The 21,759-nt window shown below is 50.5% G+C and overlaps 8 protein-coding genes across 8 annotated transcripts in view; 3 read left to right on the top strand and 5 right to left on the bottom strand.

Annotated features, from left to right (window-relative positions):
- K489DRAFT_328402 (uncharacterized protein) overlaps positions 1–2,911 on the bottom strand; it is a gene marked incomplete at both ends in the record, with an annotated part of 3,347 nt that extends 436 nt beyond the window's left edge. The window contains 3 exons of the mRNA XM_033602055.1: positions 24–993; positions 1,044–1,875; positions 1,927–2,911. Coding sequence (XP_033455070.1) covers positions 24–993; positions 1,044–1,875; positions 1,927–2,911 — 2,787 coding nt within the window. The remainder of the gene's footprint in view (positions 1–23; positions 994–1,043; positions 1,876–1,926) is intronic.
- A 1,840-nt stretch (positions 2,912–4,751) lies between these two features.
- Positions 4,752–5,741, top strand: K489DRAFT_374648 (uncharacterized protein; the record flags this gene model as incomplete). Its single annotated transcript, XM_033603548.1, has 1 exon — positions 4,752–5,741. The coding sequence occupies one exon, from the start codon at positions 4,752–4,754 to the stop codon at positions 5,739–5,741; it is 990 nt and encodes a 329-aa protein (XP_033455071.1).
- A 1,445-nt stretch (positions 5,742–7,186) lies between these two features.
- Positions 7,187–8,778, bottom strand: K489DRAFT_385303 (uncharacterized protein). The gene has a single exon (XM_033606065.1). It carries the CDS (start codon positions 8,640–8,642, stop codon positions 7,365–7,367), a length of 1,278 nt encoding a protein of 425 aa, XP_033455072.1. The 5' UTR covers positions 8,643–8,778; the 3' UTR covers positions 7,187–7,364.
- Positions 8,779–9,763: 985 nt separating this feature from the next.
- K489DRAFT_397089 (MFS general substrate transporter) lies at positions 9,764–11,754 on the top strand (the record flags this gene model as incomplete). Its single annotated transcript, XM_033606896.1, has 4 exons — positions 9,764–10,197; positions 10,293–11,258; positions 11,281–11,598; positions 11,629–11,754. Exons 1-4 carry the CDS (start codon positions 10,015–10,017, stop codon positions 11,752–11,754), a joined length of 1,593 nt encoding a protein of 530 aa, XP_033455073.1. The 5' UTR covers positions 9,764–10,014.
- A 980-nt stretch (positions 11,755–12,734) lies between these two features.
- Positions 12,735–12,974, bottom strand: K489DRAFT_305328 (uncharacterized protein; the record flags this gene model as incomplete). Its single annotated transcript, XM_033600536.1, has 1 exon — positions 12,735–12,974. A coding segment is annotated over one exon (240 nt), but the record flags the coding sequence as incomplete, so codon positions are not given.
- A 2,623-nt stretch (positions 12,975–15,597) lies between these two features.
- K489DRAFT_385307 (uncharacterized protein) lies at positions 15,598–16,291 on the bottom strand. The gene is made up of 2 exons (XM_033606066.1): positions 15,891–16,291; positions 15,598–15,822 (listed from the first exon to the last, which is right to left on the bottom strand). Exon 2 carries the CDS (start codon positions 15,801–15,803, stop codon positions 15,609–15,611), a length of 195 nt encoding a protein of 64 aa, XP_033455075.1. The 5' UTR covers positions 15,804–15,822; positions 15,891–16,291; the 3' UTR covers positions 15,598–15,608.
- Positions 16,292–16,832: 541 nt separating this feature from the next.
- Positions 16,833–18,703, top strand: K489DRAFT_328311 (FAD-binding domain-containing protein; the record flags this gene model as incomplete). The annotated part of the gene is made up of 3 exons (XM_033602047.1): positions 16,833–17,254; positions 17,311–17,698; positions 17,726–18,703. 3 exons carry the CDS (start codon positions 16,833–16,835, stop codon positions 18,701–18,703), a joined length of 1,788 nt encoding a protein of 595 aa, XP_033455076.1.
- Positions 18,704–19,031: 328 nt separating this feature from the next.
- Positions 19,032–21,169, bottom strand: K489DRAFT_385310 (uncharacterized protein). Its single transcript, XM_033606067.1, has 8 exons — positions 21,055–21,169; positions 20,881–20,998; positions 20,803–20,831; positions 20,580–20,746; positions 20,185–20,531; positions 19,803–20,138; positions 19,586–19,729; positions 19,032–19,532 (listed from the first exon to the last, which is right to left on the bottom strand). Exons 1-8 carry the CDS (start codon positions 21,114–21,116, stop codon positions 19,248–19,250), a joined length of 1,488 nt encoding a protein of 495 aa, XP_033455077.1. The 5' UTR covers positions 21,117–21,169; the 3' UTR covers positions 19,032–19,247.
- Positions 21,170–21,759: the final 590 nt, after the last annotated feature.

Raw genomic sequence — 21,759 nt, forward strand, 5'->3', positions numbered from 1 at the left:
GCGTGACCGTAAAATGATGCAACCTGGAGAGCGTTACCGTAGATGCCTCCCTCCGCGTTAACCTCGGCGCCATTGTCGAGTAGTAGCTGGACGATTTCTACGTGACCGCGAAATGATGCAGCCTGGAGAGCTTTACCGTAGATGCCTCCCCGCGCGGTGACGTCGGCGCCTATCTGAAGGAGGTGTTGGAGTGCCGGCATCAGTCCTATTAATGCCGCAAAGTAAAGCGAATTGATCGCTGCTCTGGTTCTGCATGCTTTTTGGGCTGTCCATGGCTCGTTGTCCCCGTCCCTCTCGGGATCATACAGACACAACCATGTACGGTATCTGTCTGATCCATACTCCAGAATCTGGATGGTGAAGTGATTCAACAAGTCATCGTCGGGGCCGGCCTCTACACAGAAACTGGGCCAATGGCGTGCTGCGAAGACACTGAGGGGGAACTCCTGCACGATTTGAGCTGTCGTGAGATTATGGTCTAGATTTATTAGGTAGACCAGCAACACTTTGGCGACCTCAGCCTTAGCGAAGCGAAGAGCGAAGCGAGGAGCGAGATGGTTCCGCGTTTTGTACAATTCCGGAGACAAGAGGAATTCTTTTACCGAAAAATGCGCGAGCTGCACTTCTTCGTAGCCGCCAGCGTCGCCCTCAGCACTCGGATCGTCTGGATGATGTTCTATAGAGATCAAGCTGGAGCAAAGCGAGATAATATCCGAATGGTGTAGGTAACGTTCCTCTTTGTTGAAGCTCGGAACGGGGTACAAGCTTACAGCAATTGCATCAACTGCTTCGTCGAGTCGCAATGGTCGCTCAGAAACGAGTAGAAATTGCAGCAGTTGTGTCGTCATCTTCTCGTCGCTTTTGGGAAGGTTCTCTAGTATACGGCTATAAGTTTTGGGCAGATCTGAAGGTAGCCTCGTCAATTGTCTTCGCAGATCTGCTAAACTTCTGCATTTTTCAAGCTCGTCAAGCTGACATTGGACCCAGCGAAATCTAGTCACGTCAGTAAACTGTTCGCTCTTGAGTCTAGCGAATATACCTACATGCCGTTAGCTTTCTGCACAAGAGTATTTTCAATTTCGTTCCGCATTTCATGTTCCTTTGCGATCTTCTTGAAACCAGCGCCGGTCCGAAGTCGATGCTGCACGTAAGTCTGGATATCGTCGGCAATTGCAGTGGGATGTAGAGATACAGTCCACTTAGATGGGATGTGCTCATGTAGTGCCTGTATGATGTCGTGCTCGCGACGGCTTGTAACGATCATTTGGGTACTGTCAAGGCTTATGAGACCGTCTAGCCATGGTAGTAACGACTTTCGATCTTGGCACTCGTCTAGTGCATCGAGCACGACACGGACGTGGCGATACTGTGAGATGAGTGCTTCAAGCGTGCTGATGAGTGTCTCCCATGATGGCTGCTTCCCGCCGTCGATGCTTGCGTGGAAGAGCTTCTCCACGTCGTCAGACCGAGCAGGAGCCTCTCGCCATAATTGATCGATAAGCGACCGTATGCAATGCTCTGCTGTTTGCTTCTTGTCCTCGGCGAAGCTAAAAAAGAAATATATAAGCGGCCCTTTCTCCTGAGGATCCTCTGCCTGAAGTTTCTCGATTAGTGTTGAGCTCATGATGGTCTTGCCGCACCCTGCATTGCCATTCAGCCACAGTGATCCGCTTGGAGTTGCTTCCCAGGATTTAAAAGCACCGCTGTCGAGAAACCATTGACCCGAGCCCCTGAGGTGCAGCCTTCGCGCTTTGCTCAAGTTCGTGGAGGAATCTGGAGCATCAAGCCATGCACTAAATCTGCGCTGTCGCTCGCTCATATCTCGATCGTGAAGACGTTGGTCCAAGATTCGTGTCTTTACAACAATATCACGCACTGCCAAAAGTCTCAGCGACTGTTCATTTGGTTACTACTGTCATCACCTACGCATTCCTGAATCCCCGCTGAGAGGGCCGGTTCTCTCGACATCGTCCGGCTGGATGTAGCTCAAATACTCTTTCGCAAAAGATGCTGCGACGAGGGATGCGTACTGCTGCCACTTATCATTCTTATACTCATCGGCATAGTCACAGACGCCACGGATCACCAGGCACGGGAAACCGTTCATCAGACCAGCAGCCTCCATCTCAATGCACAGCGGATCTATGGCTTCTGCGGAGAGTCTGTCCATCAGCTGATCGCGGTGCACTGCAGATTTCACAAGCGTGTCGCTCGATCCAATTACGCCGTAATGGATCATTGGCTCCGTGCGAGCATCATGTGCGAGGAGCGTTCCGTCACGAAAGTGGTAGATGTCCTGCGCGAGCGCCGGCTTCTTCAGTCGAGGATGCACATAGCTTGCTGCCATTTTGGGATACTTGCCCAGCGCTTGCTCCATAAGCGAAAGCATTTTCGATCTTTCACGCTCATGGCGCGACTTCATCTTGCTTAGCGCTGTCCGCAGTGCAGTTGGGGGGCTGTTTAGATTGCCTATACGTAGTGGGCGTGGCTGCGCGTTGCTCTCGAGCATTTTCACCTTGTCGAGCTGTACTACTCCGCCGCTTGTTCCGCTCGGCTCGCTTACAACAACGTCGCCGAGTCGGACATCGCGCCGTAGGGTAAACGTGCCGTCGGGGCCCAGAACTTCGCCGGGTATCCCAGCACCGATGCCCACCAGCAAGCCAACGCGGATGTGCGGGAGCGACGAGCGTAGCGCTTGCGCGATCGTGGCCGCGGCCGATGTACCATATTCCCCCGCCGGTAATGATGCAATCAGCACATAGTGCTTGCCGATACGACCCCAGGAGTACGCGTTGACGTCGCCGCTGCTCTTTTTGAAGTCGTCGGGGCCATCTTCGAACTCGTCGTCGAACATGGCCTCGCCAGCAGCGCGCTCGTGCGACAGCGCGGCAATCCAGGCGACAGTGAACATGTGCGTCCTGATCGCCATGTTTTGTTGATGTGAACATGCACTGTCCTCTCGCAGAGTTGACATCATGATCCCAAAGTGTTCAGTTGTGCAATAAGCTGGTAAAGCGAGAGGAGCTGCAAGCACGGCAGGCACATAGCCTGCTAGCATGTGCTCTGTCGGCTACTGCGGACGTATTGCCGTGACCGACTTGCGTCACCCACCGGTGGGCACTTATGTCAGCCACCGGGTTGGGTGGCCCCCTCTGCTTACGTCCCCCACCGGTGGGTGACGTAGTCCGGTATGGTGCCTCAGGCATTTCACCTACGGCAGGTGCCGTGGCTGCTGCCTGAGATATCAACTTTTCCCCTTTTCTCTTCTGTCCATAGAATTTTCCCTGGATGGGGAATGAGGAGAGACACATATCTTTCAATACAATTTTAGCTGCGTCTGCACGCAGGCAGCCCTTCCGCATATCACCTCTGCGTCGATAGGACGTGATCTGCGGACCTGCATGGCTCAGGGTCTTGGCGTTGATGGACAGAGTCATTAATCATCCTTGCAAAGTAACGAATACTCTTTGATATTGCGTGTAAAAGATGGTAAAGTGCTCCGTGATCGGAGGTGAAATTCTCAACCGACATCTACATAGCACCTATTGCTGTCGTGTAGATACGAGAAGACGAAGACTGCTCTGCCTTTTACTGTATGCCGATAGTGTAGCCGCCGTGATTATTTAAAAACAAACGAAGCTAGTACGGCGAGAACATGAGAACAAATGTCATAATAAACATTAACAAGGAGAACCTGCTCCCGCTATCTATGAAGGACATGCTCAACTGTGAAGAAAGGTATCTCGATGGACTGTGTGAGAGCTCGAATTCTGTGGCCCGGATTGGGGTTAAAACGATCGTCTTCCGAAAAATGTCACTTTCAGCACTTCGTGTCACAAGACTCCACTACTTCGATGGACTTACTATCTTGTCACAGGACTTATGCGTCTCCCGTGCATAACAAACTTCGGATGAAACATGTTCATCAATCCGAAATGGCCTTTAATCCAATGCTTTGTGGTAAAAGTTTCAAAATCATGCAACTAGAGAGGCAAGCGACTCGCCATTCAAATTCAAAGCATTCAATTCTTGATCTGGCGCGGTTTGTGAGTGAACTTGCGTCCTTCCATTCTTATCTTCATATTGCCTTACACCTCTAGAAATTGTCCAAACTTGACAAGTGACGTTCGAAAAACAATGTAGCGATCAGTATTTCCAGCAAGACACGCGCGTTTTTTCTCATAGGCTTTTCAGCAACTCTTCCCATTTCGCATTGCTCGTCACCAAAACAGACACCAACGCCACAATCGCGAGTCACATTTAATTGAACAATCCTGCGGCAGATCGTCACGTTTGACGCGGTATTGGATCCAGCATAAGGCAGAAAGCCAAGCAACGTGAGATGCCGCAATGACTTCACGTTGCTACAGACGACGCTTTCGCCACCGTCATCGGCGATTCAACTCATGGCGACGATGAAGAAGTCATCGACTCCACCTTCGATCATCAATAAAACTTGTGTAGCATCCGTGGCCACGTAAAAGTGGGCAGTGAAATGACTGGGTTTCATGTTTTTGGCTGACTAGGGCTGGCTCTAGTCAACGATGGTTTGTTCTCGATAATATTCCCATGATTTGCAGCGTGCCAACCTTTCACTATCACCTGCCTTCGCAAACTCACTCCTCTCAAGCACAATGGATCCCAGCGAGGCGCAGTCTGGGTAGCAGCTCGCTGTTCCAGCGGCGAGTATGTTATAGATTCAAGATGCTTTCTAAACGAGTGGAACATCAGAAATTCAAGGCACTGTCCAAATGACTGAAAGATCCGAGAACCAAGGTGCCGTCCAAACGAATGGAACATCAGAGAACCAAGCACAGAAATCGAACTATAACTCTCGGTCCAACAAAAGTTTCAGGCAAGAGGAAAGGATATTGCGAATGATGGAGAACTCAGTCGTACGCCTTAAAAATGGCACCAGATTCTACCCATGGCGAATGATTCCTGGGCGTGAAAACGAATGGTACCGAGAGATTTTTGACGCCATCGTCTGGATCCATAGTCACAAAGATCATCCGCAAGTTCAAGTGCGTTATACTGCAGCGCGTTCGGTCTGGCTGTCTCACAGGGCAAGTGCGTCGGTTCTTCTATTTCCTTTCAGAGACTTTCGCAATGGTGGTTCTGGGATTCGAGGATTCGGAGTTCAAACAGATCCTGTGCCAGATCACACGAAGCTCGGCACGCTGAGGAACTCCACCTCCAGAGCCACTGTTCGACCCTCTTTCTTGGATCTAGATGGATTGAAGCGTAGACCTGGGCGCTTGTCCTTAGTCCGCAACAGCGAGAATCTCAGGACCGGTAATGAAGCACAGGATGAGGAGTACTTTCCTATAAAGCGACATCGTATACATTCCACACAGAGTTCACAACCGCTTCCATCACAGTCTTACAGCGGTGCCCGGGCCGCGATTCCGAGCAGCGCGCCTCCAGATTTATTTCCCACGGCGAATACGACAATAACGACTGCCAAATACTCCTCCATGACTAAACACAGGATTCGCTCACGCCAGACCCTGCCTGTCGCCAATCAGTCCGAGTCCCGTACGATGGGTCCCAAAAGAGCAAGGAATAAGAGGGAACACTTCACGCCCAAGGGTGACGTCAGGAAGCTGGGAGAGCTGATCACAGACTTTGCAACCGGTAGCAAGCTTCTAGACCGCAGCAATACCGATGCCCGCCGAGCAGTCGCCACCGTCTTCATCACATGCATGATCAAAGTGCGGGTCGGACAAGATCAAGCATAAGACTCTGGTCGATATCACCGGATTTTCTTTCGACTGGGAACAGTCATCTCCGACTCTATAAGGACACTCTATGAGTGCCTTCCTTGAGGACTTCTGCCGGATCTGGCAATAGATTCAACATCACGCTCCTCGATGCAATTGAACCGGACAGTCGCAAGCTCGTCGCCGCGTTCTGCCTCCAGAGTTGGTAGAGAATCACGTCGGAGTATGAGCTCGATGTTAAGATTCAAGAAGTTCCCGGCGAGCTTTTGTGCAAGTGAGATGAGGAGCTCGAACTTGCTACCGTGGGAAAAGCTACAATCACTGATGTTAACGACGACGACGAGGACGATCAGTTTGCACATTTCCTGACGCTTTGCCGATGTTGATTGACCGATTTTATGAGCAGCATGGTTCGTAGTGTTCCGATTTTGAGCGCATTGTACCATATGTCAGCAGCCGCGTTCATCCATTATTTCTCAACTTCTCATCTTGAATCCAAGCTTTCACAATAACTGTAAAGTGCGGCGCTTTGCCCAACCGAATCTCGATCAGGGACATATCTGCTAATCGCATTCCTTCAAGCCATTCTCTTGCAAACCGTCACGATATACATAGTTTTGGCACGGAATGCCAGCAAAGCGAGCTGCCACACCTCGGCCGCACGATCCAAGCACAATAAGTTATCCTTTGATTGATAGAACCCAGCAGATCGTCGCCGGTTCCGCCGCGGATCTTTTGAAGTATCAGTGAAATGGCTTTATTGGGCTGACTCTGCTGATATGGAGATATTTCCAGCTTCCTCTTTGAGATTGGAGATGGTCCTGACCTTGGAACCCTTCTTTCGAGCTAATGACAACGACTTCAAAGGTCAAATTTCTCCAGGCACACATATTTTGGGCAAGACTCATTGTCATCATTACCATCATCACTACTTCATTATCCGCATCGCCCCGTTCAAGATGAAGGTGCGCGTGGGCTGGTTGCATTGGCACCACCGTTTCGAGGCCCTCAGGGGACACAGATTGTTTATGATGGTCCCGGTCGGAAAAGCATTGATTCGCCTTAAGTAAGACCAGAAATTGAGGCCACCGCGCCTGAAGTCCTACGAGGGCAACAAGCTCTTGCAGGCCATCCAGGAAAATTTCACTTGGATTTACAAAAATCGGAATCACCCAACGTCGCAACACGCCTGAATGAGCTTCGCTTGATGATGATACTTCAGAAAGAAAGGCCGCTGGAATTATCGGCTATGCGACAGATGTTTCGGGTCAACACGCCATCCAACGACGCAATGCCCTCAGCAGGCGCCGAACAGACACTATCGGGCGCCATCAGCACTGCTCCCTCCGATACAGGACCAGCGCATCCTACGACAGGGACACCTCGCGAACATCACTGCGGCGTCCCTCTGTTTACGGTCGAAGATGAAAGAAAGATCTGGGGGAGACAATTCGGCATCGACCCTGATGACATGTGTGTTCTTGACCTGTGGAAAGCATCCAATAATCTGCAATTTCCCAGCAATGCAAAGGAGATCGGCTATATCACATTCAACGCTTTCGTCCCAGACTTCCAAACACGACGACGCGATCCATCCCGAATGATTCCAAGACTTCGCAAAACAACACCAGGATTATCTTCTTACTGTTCGTGAAGCTCAGCAGCGCGAGCGTCACGCTCCTCCAGAGCAGCACACATATCGATCTCTTGCACAAGAGCGTCGACGCCGTGCCATTCAGTCAGATACTGGGCGTAAGGAATTAGCTGATAATCGCCTCGGCGGAGATTGATCTTGACACGCGGAGGTGTATCTTTGGGAACTAATTTCAGGAAGCCCTTCTTCAAGGCCCAGTCGAACCAGCGGGTCAGGAACTCGCATCCATCTCGCGTAGTGTTGAGCGCCATCGGATACCATACGAGTCCTTCGAGGTCGCTCTCTTCCATTTTAGTGTTCCGCGCGGCGTACTCTCCAATGCTGACATTTGTCTCATAGGAGGTTTTCGGCATATCGCGCAAATTCTCGATCGCTGGATCCGTGCACAACGTTTTGTCATAGAACATGAAGAGACTCGACGATTGGAAATGCGTGTATTTCAACTCCAGAACGATTTCGTCAATTTCGGCACGGTGAGCGTCATGATCGCCGTCCATTGCCATCGTCATGGCCATGGCAGAGGTTTTCAGTCCCAGTCGCTGGTAGCAGAGCGGCTCTTGGACCACTTCGTTGACCTTACGGCGGAGCTCGTTCATGCAGTAGGGGAATATACCGTGGGGAACTACGGCAATTGACGCTGGAGGGATACCTACCCAGGGATTCCTCGCAGGAACGGATGACCTAGATGAGATCATTGTCATGTCAGTCCACTTTTGCGCAAAATAGCCTTGGTCAAGATATCGATTTGCTGGCATCGGTTGCCAAGGTGCGAGTGTGTATAATATATCAAGGATAATCGCTTCTTGACGTACGGGTAGCGCCGGTAGCCTTTTCAGATAGCACTCAAGGATCTCTTGGCTCTTGCCGGTGACTTTACCATGAAAATCCTCAGTGAAACCTCCAAAGATGACCATGAGAAACATGGCTTCTATCGCAAGCCGAGACTTTGGATCAGTAACCACTCGAAGAGCAACGCCCGGAGCGTCGGATTCACGGACGACAGAAACTGCATCTGCTTCCTTGCTGTCGAGTTTGAGATGGAATGCTGCGGCAAATGCTTCGCGCGACAATCTTTGTGCCAGTGCACGTCCTTCGGTGCTGTAGTATTTGAGGACACAAGATTCGAATTTCTCGATCGACCATGGTTCTTGAAGTTCCCGCTGGTATCGGACCTTGATAGAATCGTCCTCAAATGCTTCGAGACGAGTGAAAGTAAGGACGCCAGTAAGAGTTGACGCCGTCTTGCGCTTGGTTCTGATTTGCATGCTGTCTGTTATTACCGATCGAAGCACACTTGTAGGGCTTCTTCATCCTATCTCCTGCGCCGTCTGTGGCGCATGCTCTTTGGGCCTTCGGCATGAGACTCTTGTGCAGAGTCATGCTCAGAGTTGATGGTCTGCATACTGGACAGGGAGATCGTGTGTATGCGTGGCAGAGAAAGAAGAGTCAGATAGACACAAGGGATGAGAGCGAGAACGAGGGATGTTGATAAGGAAGAATTCAGCATGCAATGACACAAAGTCCTGATGTGGGAATATTTTAGAAAAAAGTGTCGAAGTCCTAAACAAGGAGAAGGTGCCTGCCTGGGTACTTGTGACCAATCGTAAGCGCATAGCCTGTATAGCCTGTATACCCTCCCAAACCACGATTTACCTCGACGCAGTTTCATATCAAAGCTGTACAGCCAATGGAAACACTCCAATTCGTTAAACGTACTACTTGCGAGCCTACTCACATGCCGTTATTATGGCCACCACTGACACTCCGAGACTTTACTGTCGCATTAACTTGAGGAGCTCATGAGAAGTAGACACCCTCCTTTATTCCATTCGTAATGGAGGGGGGCTCGGTGCGATGCGATGTGTCGGCCTTGCGGGCGCGATCTTGTTCACTCAGAGTCTGACACAATGAACAATTTTCCAATACTTCCAAGATCGACTCCAAAGTCGTCGTCGTCGCATATGAGATTGGTAGTCACATCTATCATGAGCATGTCGCGTCGAGATAGAGCTCCTGCGGATGTCCGTTGACTGCACTCGTAGCCGACATACGGTATTGCGTTCGAACAACATCTTCTTGATAGGCCGCTTCGTTCTCGGCCAGACCACTGCGAACCATCGCCTTGTGAGAAGTCGCTAATGGAAGGTATTGTGTCGTTGACAATGGGCTTCTTCAACGAGTGTCGTCCATCCGAAAGTCCGCCGTTCCCGATCAACTCGAACTCGCTCGGCCCGCGGCTCCGGCAGCACCCAAACTCAACGGCTTCCCACAACGCCCGTTTTCACGGCATTTGCAGAGCGGCTGATTTGAAGATGTCGCTGGGGGCATTGGTCCACTTCCTTTAGCTCATTCAAAATTACCAAATGGACTCGTCGTGAGGGCTAACAGGATAATGATGGGTTTCTTATCTATCACGTCCTGCATCTCTTCCTAAAGCGTCCACACAGTGGGCTCGATCGCGTCATGGAATTTGCTGTGCCGCTTTCTCAACACGGTCACGGGAAGGGTGGACAATAATTCTGAATCGGGATCTACCTCCGCAGCTACATGATAAGGTTCGAGATGCCCCATTGTTTGGGAAATCATATGCTATTTTCAACGCTTTGAAAATACCCGTTCGCCGCCGAAAGCAACAATATGAACGAAAAAGATGTTGAGGCCGCAGGTCGCCCTCATGATGTAGCAACGGTTCGAATATCAGACCCCATCCCGAGAAGCAAAGGCAAAAAGAGCCTTTCCTTCTACATGTCAATACTGATGTTGGCTATGATTGCGCTGATCGTATCCTGGGATGTGACTGCCCTGTCTTTAGCATTACCAGTATGGATTCTCCGCATAATCTTCCCGCGCAGACAAAAAGATTATGGACCTGGATCTGAAGAGTCTCGAAATTAATTGCTAACCCTGTCTCGCAGGTCATTGCCAACCGGCTCGGTGGGACCAACTTCCAATCATTCTGGGCAAGCATAGCTTTCATTCTCGGAATAGCCGTCACTCAGCCGATATATTCAAGTATATCCGACGTCATGGGACGGAAGCAAGTGCTTTACGTAGCCATTGCACTATTTGGAGTTGGCTGTATAGTCTTCGCCACCGCAAAAGACATGAGCACCATCATTGTCGGCCGGCTGATCAAAGGCCTCGGTGCCGGCGGTCTTGATGTCCTGCAGACCATGATTCTCTGCGACATCACGACCATGAAGGAGAGAGCGCGCTGGCTGGGTGTGCTTTCTTCCGCGAACGCCGTCGGTGCGGTCACCGGGCCATTCATTGGTGGAGCATTTGCGCAGGATGTCGGATGGCCGTGGCTCGGATGGATCAACCTTATCGCGGCCGGCATCACGGGCGTACTGACATTCTTCTTCCTTCACCTTACTCCCATTGAGGGCGACTTGAAGACGAAAGCTAGGAAGCTTGATTGGTCTGGGTTTGCCTTGTTTACAATCATCGGCACAATCATTGCTCTACCGCTCAGCTGGGGAAACACGCTGTATCCTTGGGGCTCTTGGCGCACACTTGTTCCGCTGCTCATCGGGATAGTCCTGCTCATCTCATTCGGGTTCGTGGAGAAGAGGGCAACGGCACCCATGATCCCATACAAGATTTTCGACAACATCTCATTCATCACAGGCATTGTCTCGGGGTTTCTCTACGGCTCTTTGCTCAATCCTGTGCTTCTCTACCTCCCGCTGTTCTACCAAGCTGTATATCTGGAAACGCCCATCGTTGCTGCGAAGTCTATCCTACCGCTCTGTTGCCTGGTCGTCTCTGCAAGCATCATTGCATCGATAATCATCGAATGGTCTCGAAAATATCGAGCCACGCTTTGGACGGGCTGGATCCTTTCGACGGTGTTTATGGGTCTGCTCTACATCATCGGCGTGGAAACTAGTCGTACCCAAGGGCTACGTCTATCAAACCTTCCTCGGGGCAGGTCTCGGAACTGCCCTTATGGCAACGATGATCGCTACCCTGGCGAGCGTAACAAGTGTTGACAACGAGGGACTAGCAGCTGGCATGCTGGTTACATCTCGATTTTTAGGCTCACTCATAGGTCTGGCGGTGTGCTCGACGGTCTTCAGCTCCGCCTTTGGAGCACGTCTTGCCGCATCTATCGGTGATCTCCCACCAGAATTGGAGACTCTACGCGATCCGAGCCAGGCTGTACAATTCATCGAAAAGCTCAGATCCGTCAGCGTGTCACCAGAGGTACTGCAGAATGTGATCGAGGCATATTAGGGTGGCTTCCAGACGGTCTGGATTGTTTTGATGGCATTTTCGGGGTTTGCTGCACTCATATCGGTATTCACAAGGGAGAATTCTTTGGAGAAGAGCGAAATTGGGCGACAGGGCCTCCAGACGTCAGCCGCGGAGTGACGCGTCGATATTTGTAGCGCTAATAGTGTTACTTGGCATATGCTGAAGCGTCACTATCATTCTAGACGTTTGAGTCGACCGCGTGGCTCATCATCGGCTACTTCTTTCATCTCTGATTCTGACGACAGCTGGTCCCCAGAGTGCGTAATCCGCAATTTCGATATTGCCTCGAGATCTTCTTCATTGGGAATCGCTCCAGCTTTCAGCAGCGTTTTCACCGCCTTTCTGTGCCCAAACATCAAACCTGTTTGGAGCGCGTTTTTGGAGTTTCGTCCCCCGGCGTTCACATCAGCTCCCGCGTCAAGCAGAATTTCAATGATCTTCGTATGACCGTACAGAGCTGCCGCCGAGATCGCATTGTTACATCTTCCTTCTGAGTTCACATCTGCTCCAGCGCCGAGCAGCATCCGCACGATGCTTTCGTGTCCGGAACGTGACGCACTCACCAGCGCATCACCATGGTATTCGGATCCGTGAGCATTGACTTTTGCGCCGGCGTCAAGCAGAATCTGAACGATGATTTCTTCCCCATTCGCTGCAGCTAATTGCAGCGCAGTACCGTTGTATCCGGGTGCGTTCACATCCGCGCCCGCGTCTAGCAGTATCCGAACGACATCCTCCCTGCCGCGGCCGCTGGCTGCTTGCAAGGAATTCCCAGATCTTCTCCCATATGCATGAACATCCGCTCCAGCGTCAAGCAGTACCCGCACTAGTTCTACATGGCCGCTGCTTGATGCTGTCTGCAGAGCTCTGTTGTTCACCTTGACATCTGCCCCGGCGTCGAGCAGGATCCGAGCTATGGTCTCGGATTCTCTGCCGCCAGCGGCTGCGAGTGCGTCACCATACGCACCTCCGCTACTATTGACATCTGCCCCCATGTCGAGGAGCTTTCGAACGATACGTTCGTGGCCTCCCCTCGATGCTGCTTGGAGTGCACTGTTGTATAAGCCTGCGGACGCGTCAATGTTCGCGCCGGCATCTAACAGTATCTGAACAATCTTTTCATAACCGTAGAACGATGCTGCTTGAAGAGCCGTGCCATAAGTTCCGCCCTCTGCATTGACATCTGCACCACGGCCCAGCAGCACACGGACAAGTAACTCATAACCTTGCAAGGACGCTGCTTGCAGCGCGTTACCATAACGTCCTCCTGTCGCATTGACATCAGCACCAGCATCGAGTAGCACTTGCACTGTTCTTTCAAGTCCCAAAGTCGAGGCGTAGTACAATGCAGGACCGATGTAATTTGGTAATGCAAAGTAGCCAATAGAAGGCTGCTCTGGGTCACATACTCTCAACCAATCCAGCTTTATACTTTCGGTACTCAAGAGGAAGATCGTGGGGCTCGTGTTCGCTTCTCCTCCTTGCGAAAAGTGGATATACCATGACTTTGCGGCATACTCCAACAGCGGAAAGGTGCTTAGATCTTCGACCTTTTGGCTTTTGAGATCATTTCCCGCGTAATGCAAAAGATAAGTTATGCAGGTCTGTGCAAGAAAATGCTCGCTGATTCGAGAGTCCAGGTGAAACTTTTGAGCAGTGCTGGTAATGATGCGACTAGAAATGAGATATTCCTTGACCGAGAAGTGTGCGAGCCGAATTTTGCTCTGCGGTCCAAGACGCGACCTACGCGACCTACGCAACACGACGTCTAGCTTATTTTCTCCATCCAATACCGCTTCGCTGTCAGACTCATTTCCTGAGTCCGCAGCTGAATCATCGTCTGCTATTCCGTCGTAGACCTCATTCGTTTCGTCGTTCTTGATGACTAAGACTAGTCCTGCGAGGATATCCAAGGGGCCTTCGAAATCTTCTTGACATTCAAGATCTGCGTAATTTATATCTTCCGCATCCGATTCGAGTATTGCACCGGCAATAGTAAGCTGAGCAAGTGTGAGGGGCTCGGACGAAAACGCCAGCCACCTTAGGAGCGAGAGTGCCTCGCCATGATACCTTTGCTCAATGCTAGTGAGCATGCGTTCATAAGTGTCGTCTAATGTAGTTGGAAGGTTGTTGAGAGCGTCCTCAATATATTGCCGCCTTGTAGATTTGAGCTGCTTGAGCTCAAGTAGTTGACAGTATGCCCATCGGAACCTAGACGAAACTCAGTAATGTAAATATAGTGTAAACAATCAAAGTTCTTACATCCCATCTGCCTTACTCGAAATCGTCTTCTGTATGAGAGTTTTCAGCTTTTCGCTGACGCGCGACAGTCGGCGATCTTGCGACAATTGTTGAGAAACATAGAGCTCAATGTCAGCGTCTACAGCAGAAGTTGCTATGGGCACAAATTGTGCCTGGATGATTTCCATGGTCTCGCGGATATCGCGCAATTCACGACTTGTGGCAAGTACTTTGATGGAGGAGGTGCCGGCTATTAATCTCTCTAAGCCTTGTAGCATTTCATAGCGGGCATCCATATCGCTTGGGCTTTCGTCAAGCGCGTCTAGTACAATGTATACCGTTTTGTACATTTGTGCAGAAGTGATGACGAGCTTTTCCAAATCACCTATTCTCGGCGGAGTCTTCTTACACTCCTCGTATGCCTGCTGGAGAAGTGAAAGCCCGGGCTCCTGCGATCCGAGTTGCTCAGAAATCGAACGGAGCAAGTCCTCATATGATTGCTTTCGCTGCTCGGAGAAGGTAAAGTAGAAAGCAGCAAGCTGGAAGTTTTCATGACCTTCGCAGTGTGTTCGGACATCTTCAATCACGGATGAACACAAAATTGTCTTTCCGCATCCGGGTTTTCCATAAAGCCAGGTGTTTCGGACATTGTCAAGCTTCCAGTCCTGGTATTCGTGTGATTTCAACAGCCATTCGCCTGTATATGGCTGACGACGCTGACTTGCAGAAGCATGGTTGGTCCAAGGATCTGATGGAGATAGCCAATCAACGAGCGTCCGAAGTTGCTGAGACTGTCGGAGATCGAGAAACACTTTTTGACTCTGCTGAGTCATGTCCAGCTGGAGGACCTGTAGCGCGATCTGTAATGAGCTTTGTATCTCGCCGACATTCGCTTTCAACTTGGACAGGGTCTTCGCTCGGAATGGATACTGTAATCGCTGCGTTTGCCACAGCACTTTTTGTGCCGTGCTGACCGGTTGAATATGCTTTCGTAGCTTTTGTGCCCTCGCCGATAGCACGATCAGGGCGTCGCTGCATGACTGCAAAGAATTGGACACGCGTTCTGCTCTTTCTTTGTCCAGTGTCGGGTCCTTTAATGATCCCTGCAGGACGGAGAAAGTCTTGCTCAGCTCGGCGATGAACCTACAAGCATCGGAAATATCTGAATCGTATGTCTTCCAGATATCATAATATGTCAACAGACCTTGGCAAACTTGAATGCCGAGCGAAGCCACGCCGACAGCTGTTCCCAGCACTTCCATGGGCTTGAGTCTGTCTCAAAAACGCTTACGAGGAATTGGCGAATGTTTGGCTTCCATCTATCAGGATCACAATCTTCTCTATTATCTATCTGAATGATGATCGCGAGGACGAGGACTGATTTAGGATGGAGTATATTGGACAAAGATCACCCGGCTTCGTCTGGAAGTAAATAGTCTAGGTTAATTTGTTTGTAAATTCATTATTATGTAATCCGGATTTCAGAAAAGCATGCGACCAAGATGAGTACAACAATTTTAAGGACATTCAACATTACTACCGAATTAGAGCAGTCATTACCCCTGTGTAAATTATTGAAGAGAATTTTCCACGTGGTGATGAGACGTGACTTCAAGCGGATTAAGAATCGCTATGGATCGTAATTATTAGCAACCTGTGGGAGCTCCTATCGGTGTCCATAATTTATCGGGACGAACCTCATCGCAACCCCCATCTCTTCATCAAGATGATCACCCGATGGGCGACTGTGGATATTGCGGCGTAGCCTGCTGTTGTCCGCACTGTCTTCTTGACTTCGCTTCAATACCGAAATGGCACAAAGCAAGCATCAGCAAGATTACGATTTTGTGGAGCGCCGCCCTTGAAGCAGACGCCAGCGCGACGACGAGCAGTACGATTGGCGAACAGCTACAACCAGGAGACATCCTTCGCGTTGACAAGTCGGTGGGTAATGCGGCTGCAACCTTCAACTTCACAGTGGTGGAAATCAGCGCCTGACGATTTTCCTTCAGACATGGACTGTTATATGCGATTGGCGGCGACCGCTCCTGTCAATTCGATGAAAGCCCGACGATACACGGCGGTACGAGATCACGACAAAGCGAGAACTTGACAGGAGGGCTTGCGGCTACGTGGTTACCATTCAAGAGGGTGGAAAAACATGGAATCTCGCCTTCGCTCGGGGAGTTCAACGCCGAATTGAAGAGGCGAGTGGGGAGCCAAGCACTTCGCAACGTCGGAGATGCAATCATAAGGCGAGGAACATTTGAAGCATGGGCAAATACGCGCGAGAGTCCGTTTGGCAAGGGGTTATGACTCTTGCACCTTGCCAGAGCACCCTGATGTAGATAGCGATTCCTCGCAGAACATGCAATGGCCTTGGAAATTTATTGTATAGCGCGTTGAAGTTCATCCATAGTTGATGCGACTCAGTACCCGTATCTGCACCCGCGTATGAAGTAGCCAGGTGTGTCTGAGAAATTTCATGTTGTCGATCACGAAGTAGTTACTTTAAACGAGTCAGGAAAAGTTCAAATTACGCGACGATGGCAACGTGAGGCTTCTGGTAGAGAAGGTTTGCCGAACATCTTCTCGAGACTCAAAAAGAACCTGTGGGCATCATCGTTCGTAAATACGCGGACACAGAATACGCGTATACTCACACCTTCATAGCCGGCACGATCTCGCCGACTGTGCGCGTAACAGTCGAAGATGTTCAGTGATGGCGCTGATGACGATGCTGCCAATAATGGTGACATTGGTCCTCGAACATGGTCTGCGCATGAGATGGACAAAGAAGGCCACATTCTAGAATAACATAAATGGACGCTCTTGCACGCTGGGTTCATGGTAAGTCGCGGTCGAATTGATTAGCATTCAAATTCTTTGTTATACAATTCATTCAGATATCCTCGCGAAATTGCAATATGGCTTCCATTTTGCGCTCCATATTTATGCTAGGTCTGCTTTCAAGAACTCATGCTCAATACAGCTGCAAGCCGACACCAGAATCACACGACTGGCCCTCGATAACAGCATGGAATGCTCTGAATGCCACCATAAACGGAAGACTGCTTTCGCCGGTCATTCCGGGAGCTGTCTGCTATCCTTCACGTCCGGAATTCAATTCCGACCAATGCGCAGACGTCACATCCCAATGGTCGAACACCTCGTTCCATGCTTCGAATCCTGTTTCGGTCGATTACAACGACGATACTTGCGTACCGGAAGGTAATGTAACATGCTCAGGTGATGGCTATCCAACATATGTTATCAATGTCCACAGCGCTTGTGACATTCAAAGCGGTATCAATTTTGCCAGAGAGACCGGGGTGCGCCTGGTCATCAAGGCAACGGGCCACGATCTCGTCGGAAGGTATGTCATGATTTCCATCTCAGACATCGAGAGCCTCAATCATACTGAATAGACAGTAGATCGTCTGGCCCAGACTCGCTTTCTCTCTACACACAACATCTGCGAGGCCTCGAATTGAACCGATCTGATCCGAGAGCCACAGCACTCGGCGGAGTGGCATCTATGAAGATATACACTGGCGAGCAATTCCGCGGCATCTATAGATTTGCGGCAGACCATAACGTTACCGCTATTGGCGGCGGTGATCCGAATGTCGGTATCGCTGGCTGGTTGATGGGTGGCGGACATGGTCCATTGACCGCCAAGTATGGCATGGGTGCTGATCAGGTCATTGAGATGGAAGTCGTGACTGCTGATGGTAGACTACGGACTGTCAATGAGAAGCAAGACCCTGATTTGTTCTGGGCATTGCGAGGCTTAAGTAATTCACATTATCGGCACAGTGTGAGCGTCTGCTGATCTATTTCTCAGGGCGGTGCCGGAACATTCGCAGTGCTCGTCTCCGTCACGATGAAGGTATATCCTGTCATTCCCGCGAGCTACATCACATACGAGTATTCAACGACGCCGAATTCGGACACGTACTGGTCCTTGGCTGGATTCCTGCATTCTCAGATCCCTGCAATGGCAGAGAGGGGGCTTTCCGGATATTACATCATCGAACCGAACGACGTCAGCGAAGCAGACATCAACAAGAGAGGCAAGCTTTCCGGTAGATGGATTGCGTTGGATCTATCCAAGGAGGCAGCTGCCGCTTTACTCGCTCCAGTCGAGTCATATGCGAATGAGACATCTTTACCAGATGATATCTCTATAAAATCCAATATTACGACCACCACATCCTTCATGGACTTTTGGCTGCGGACAAAGGCGGCCGATAGCGCCGGATACAACGTTCGAATGGGCAGTCGTCTGTTAACCAACACCTCCCTCCTCGGATCGCAGGAGAAACTCATTAACGCCTTGCGCACCGCCACAACTTCTCCCACAGAATCAAATTCGCCCTTGATCCTCATTGGCAGCATCGTCGGTCCAGCACCCAACGCCCGCCACCGCATAGGAGGTATCGCAGGAGGTTCGAATGCAGTCCTTCCCGCATGGCCGGAGACCTACTCGCATCTCATGGTACCACGTACCTGGACGACCGGCGATACAGCAGAGAAATCAGCCATCACCACCGACCTCCGCGAAATCCGTGTTCCCGCACTGCGCGATATCGAGCCGGAGTCAGGAGCCTATATGAGCGAGTCTGACCCCACAGAAGTGGACTGGCAGCGGACGAAATATGGCGTCAACTATGCCGGTCTTTTGAGTACCAAACAGCGTTACGATCTGAGAGGTGTGTTCTGGTGCACGCAGTGTGTTGGAAGTGAGCTTTGGGATACGATTGGTGACTTTGGGGTTGAAAATGGCGTCAACCAGAATATTGTCCGTCTCTGTCGGAAATGAAGGGGGTGAGAATCAGACGTGATCAGGCAATTTTTCCCAGAAGTAAGGAGTTTGTTCCTTTGTTTTCCGCGTAAACTTGTTGCACCATTCATCTTTTACAGAATATACGTCATTTTTGACATTCATGACTTCCACGAGTCGACACGACGCAATTCGACCACTGCAGCCCAAGAAAATCCCCATAATTTTGTTTAGCCCCAACCCTAGTGATAGCCCATGCCCACATCAGGTCAGCCGGCAAAAAACGTAGTTAAGTACACATACATTCCTTTGTCTTCCGGACGTCAACTTGTTCGTCGGCTTTGAATACTGCGACTCAAAGACTTGTATACTGGTATATTTGTTCAATTCTAGACTCTGAAGCAGTCAAGAAAGACTTTCGCCCTCCGCCAAGCTTGTCATACGCACGGCGCCAGGAAAGGACCTACGGCTCATGGCAATCTCTGAGAAAACCAATAGATCATTCAACTATACCGATAAGCCGCCAGGGCGTCATGCACACCTCAAAGGATTTTCCTGGCTCTTGTTCCGTGGATGTAGCTACCTACGAAAACATGAAATGCTGCGCGAGCCGATTCCAACGCTTGCTTGCTCGACGACGTATGCTCGAACGAGTCGCTAGTTCGCCGGCCACTTGGTAATTGATCTGCTCCTCGCGCACTTTACCGTCCTTTCTCTGCCTTTCGTCCTGATCCCCGCCAAAAAGATATATGATAAGGATGCCGACCATGATAGCTGCCAGTAATGCGATCAGGACACCCCCAAGTTCCCAGCTCATATCGGACCAACTATCGCCAGTGAAGGTGGGCATGTTCATGCCAAACACGCCCTACGTAGTGGTAAGGATATATCGCATTGCCGACAATGCTCTGTTTCACTTACAGTGAGAAATGTGGCCGGTAGAAACGTCATGGATGCAATCTCTACGGTCCTCCGAATAGACTTTCCCGCGTTGAGAGATACCTGCTGGGCGAAGAGTAATTCTTGCTGGATGGCGCTGTTTTGTGCTGCGACCCAATTAAACGCCTGAGGAAGCAAGTTATTATTGAAGCATTAAGTTGAACAGGATGGCGATAAGCTGTGCGCTTGTAGTACTTACCAGTTGAATCTCATTGTGAAGACGCTTCTCGAATGACTTGGCTCGCAATTTCAAATTCCTGAAAAGAGTTAGGTCGAAAAGAAGTTCCTCTTCAATGTTTGCTTCGTCACTGCTACGATCACCCTGCTCAGTCTGGTCGACGGCAGCCATCGACGGTGGTGCGGAGGAGACAAATTCTCGCTTGGACCAGCGCTGATGAGTTACAACAATCTGCTCGATTGTCTGTGCTGTCACTTCGATAGTTTCGGACATGTGGATGATGTGCCTTGACAATTCGTGCATCTTTCCGTAGCGAGTTCCGAGGTCCTGGTCCTCATTCGTGGCGTTCAGTCGATTCTGGAAGGATTACAAACTGCTTTGGCATTGGCATAAAGGGATCTACCTTTTCAAAGTCGCGCAGAGGACTCTTGAAGCCCCATAATTCAGCGTCAAATTCTGACAACAGTGTAGCAATGAGAACACTGTATATTCCAAGAGGACAGCTTGCTATATGGCTCAGGTTTCCGGAAGTCTGCTGTTGCTCGAATGCGTGCTTGATATTGCGAGCCAACCCGCGCGGCTTTCCATCGCTTTGCTCTCGGTACATGTCGAAGCAGAGAAGTACGACGACGGGATCGCCATTCTGAGCTTTCGACCAACATGAAGCAAACGCAGCATACTGCCAGTGATAGTCCACCAGGCGATTTGGCACCTGGTCGACAGATTTGATCAAAAATCGAGAGACGGTCGCTGTAATGCTCAGTCTACGAGTCTCCAAACACGATGTGAAAGACTCACAATAGAAAGGCGGCCCCCCGAGCGACATCACTTCGCGATGACCACGGAAGAAGCCATTGGCCTCGGTTCCCAGGCTCTCCCAAAAGAATGAAGGGACCCGAAAGTTTTCCGTTAGTGTCTGCACAAGTCTAGTGTCGCCTGCCACCGTGGCGACATCGGGAAGGAAGCTACAAACTTCGTGAGTCTTGCGAAGCTGGGGATGCGGTTCCTCAGCTTGGCTTACCACAGCTTGAACCCGGCAGAACTAAGAATCTTGGAGCAGTCAGCATTGAAGACTGGACGCCGGCGAACGAATACTGACCGGCGGCCGCTGTGGAAGGCCCTCACTATCGCGTGTCTCGAAAAGCGCCAAAGTTTCTTGTACTCCACTGGTGGAAGATCTTCTGACCAGGTCCGGCGACTGCGTTGCAGCATCTGATCTGATTAAGGTGCGTCAGTACCATTCGCAGCAGTATTTGGTTCATGGGTCGCTTACGACCAATCCACCACAAGCCATTCTTGCTGTGTATCTTTAGCTGGCGGAGATCGAGATGTCATTATTTCAAAAGGAGCGAAGTTGTAACAAAAGCTGTGGGGCACTGGAGCCAGAAGATGCCACAAATGGAGATTGCTACGGCAGACAGACTGCTAATGACTTTAGAGCTCCAGCGTCACTCGTGGGTGTCCATTCACCCTCTGCGACAGCGTTCCTGCAGCCACGCCGCTGCCATCGAGAGTACACCCACCTAATAGCGCGCGCATTTGATGATGTGGCCGGACATGCATGAGAGACTTGGCCCCTGTTCATCAAACCTATCTCTAAAGGTTTTACGTCCTGGCGCGCGTTTCATGACTCGGAGCCACTTTGGTCATGAAGATCTCAAACCTTCTGAACGACAAAATTTCATTTGGCTTGACGTGACTTGAAGATTTGTCCCGATGAACCTTCGCACTCCTAGGATGCCAATCTCGACGGGAATCATGTGTCTGCAGGAGCCTGTGTGCCCGATCTGCATAAGCTGCCCCGGCAGGCCGGAGCCACAGTCACTCGATCAGGTCATTCAGGCTCAGCTGGCATCTCGTGTCGTTAGCCTGCATGTACAGGCATCGGCTTAATTGGACGCGACACTCCGACAGCTCAATAAAAACGGCTTTTCAATGCCTACTTGGGTGTGTCCTTTCGCGGCGGGAAGGAATAAGG

This window comes from Dissoconium aciculare, assembly GCF_010015565.1.
Source record: "Dissoconium aciculare CBS 342.82 unplaced genomic scaffold K489scaffold_23, whole genome shotgun sequence".
Taxonomy (NCBI): Eukaryota; Fungi; Ascomycota; class Dothideomycetes; order Mycosphaerellales; family Dissoconiaceae; genus Dissoconium; species Dissoconium aciculare.

What these genes read in the sequence shown, in the direction of transcription:
- K489DRAFT_385307 (XM_033606066.1), bottom strand. Translation starts at nt 15,803, where the DNA reads ATGTCTCCTGGTTGTAGCTGTTCGCCAATCGTACTGCTCGTCGTCGCG.
- K489DRAFT_385303 (XM_033606065.1), bottom strand. Translation starts at nt 8,642, where the DNA reads ATGCAAATCAGAACCAAGCGCAAGACGGCGTCAACTCTTACTGGCGTC.
- K489DRAFT_385310 (XM_033606067.1), bottom strand. Translation starts at nt 21,116, where the DNA reads ATGACATCTCGATCTCCGCCAGCTAAAGATACACAGCAAGAATGGCTT. An exon ending in TGGCTTGTGGTGGATTGGTC is followed by an intron (nt 20,999 to 21,054) that starts GTAAGCGACCCA and finishes CACCTTAATCAG; the next exon opens with ATCAGATGCTGCAACGCAGT. An exon ending in GCCTTCCACAGCGGCCGCCG is followed by an intron (nt 20,832 to 20,880) that starts GTCAGTATTCGT and finishes GACTGCTCCAAG; the next exon opens with ATTCTTAGTTCTGCCGGGTT.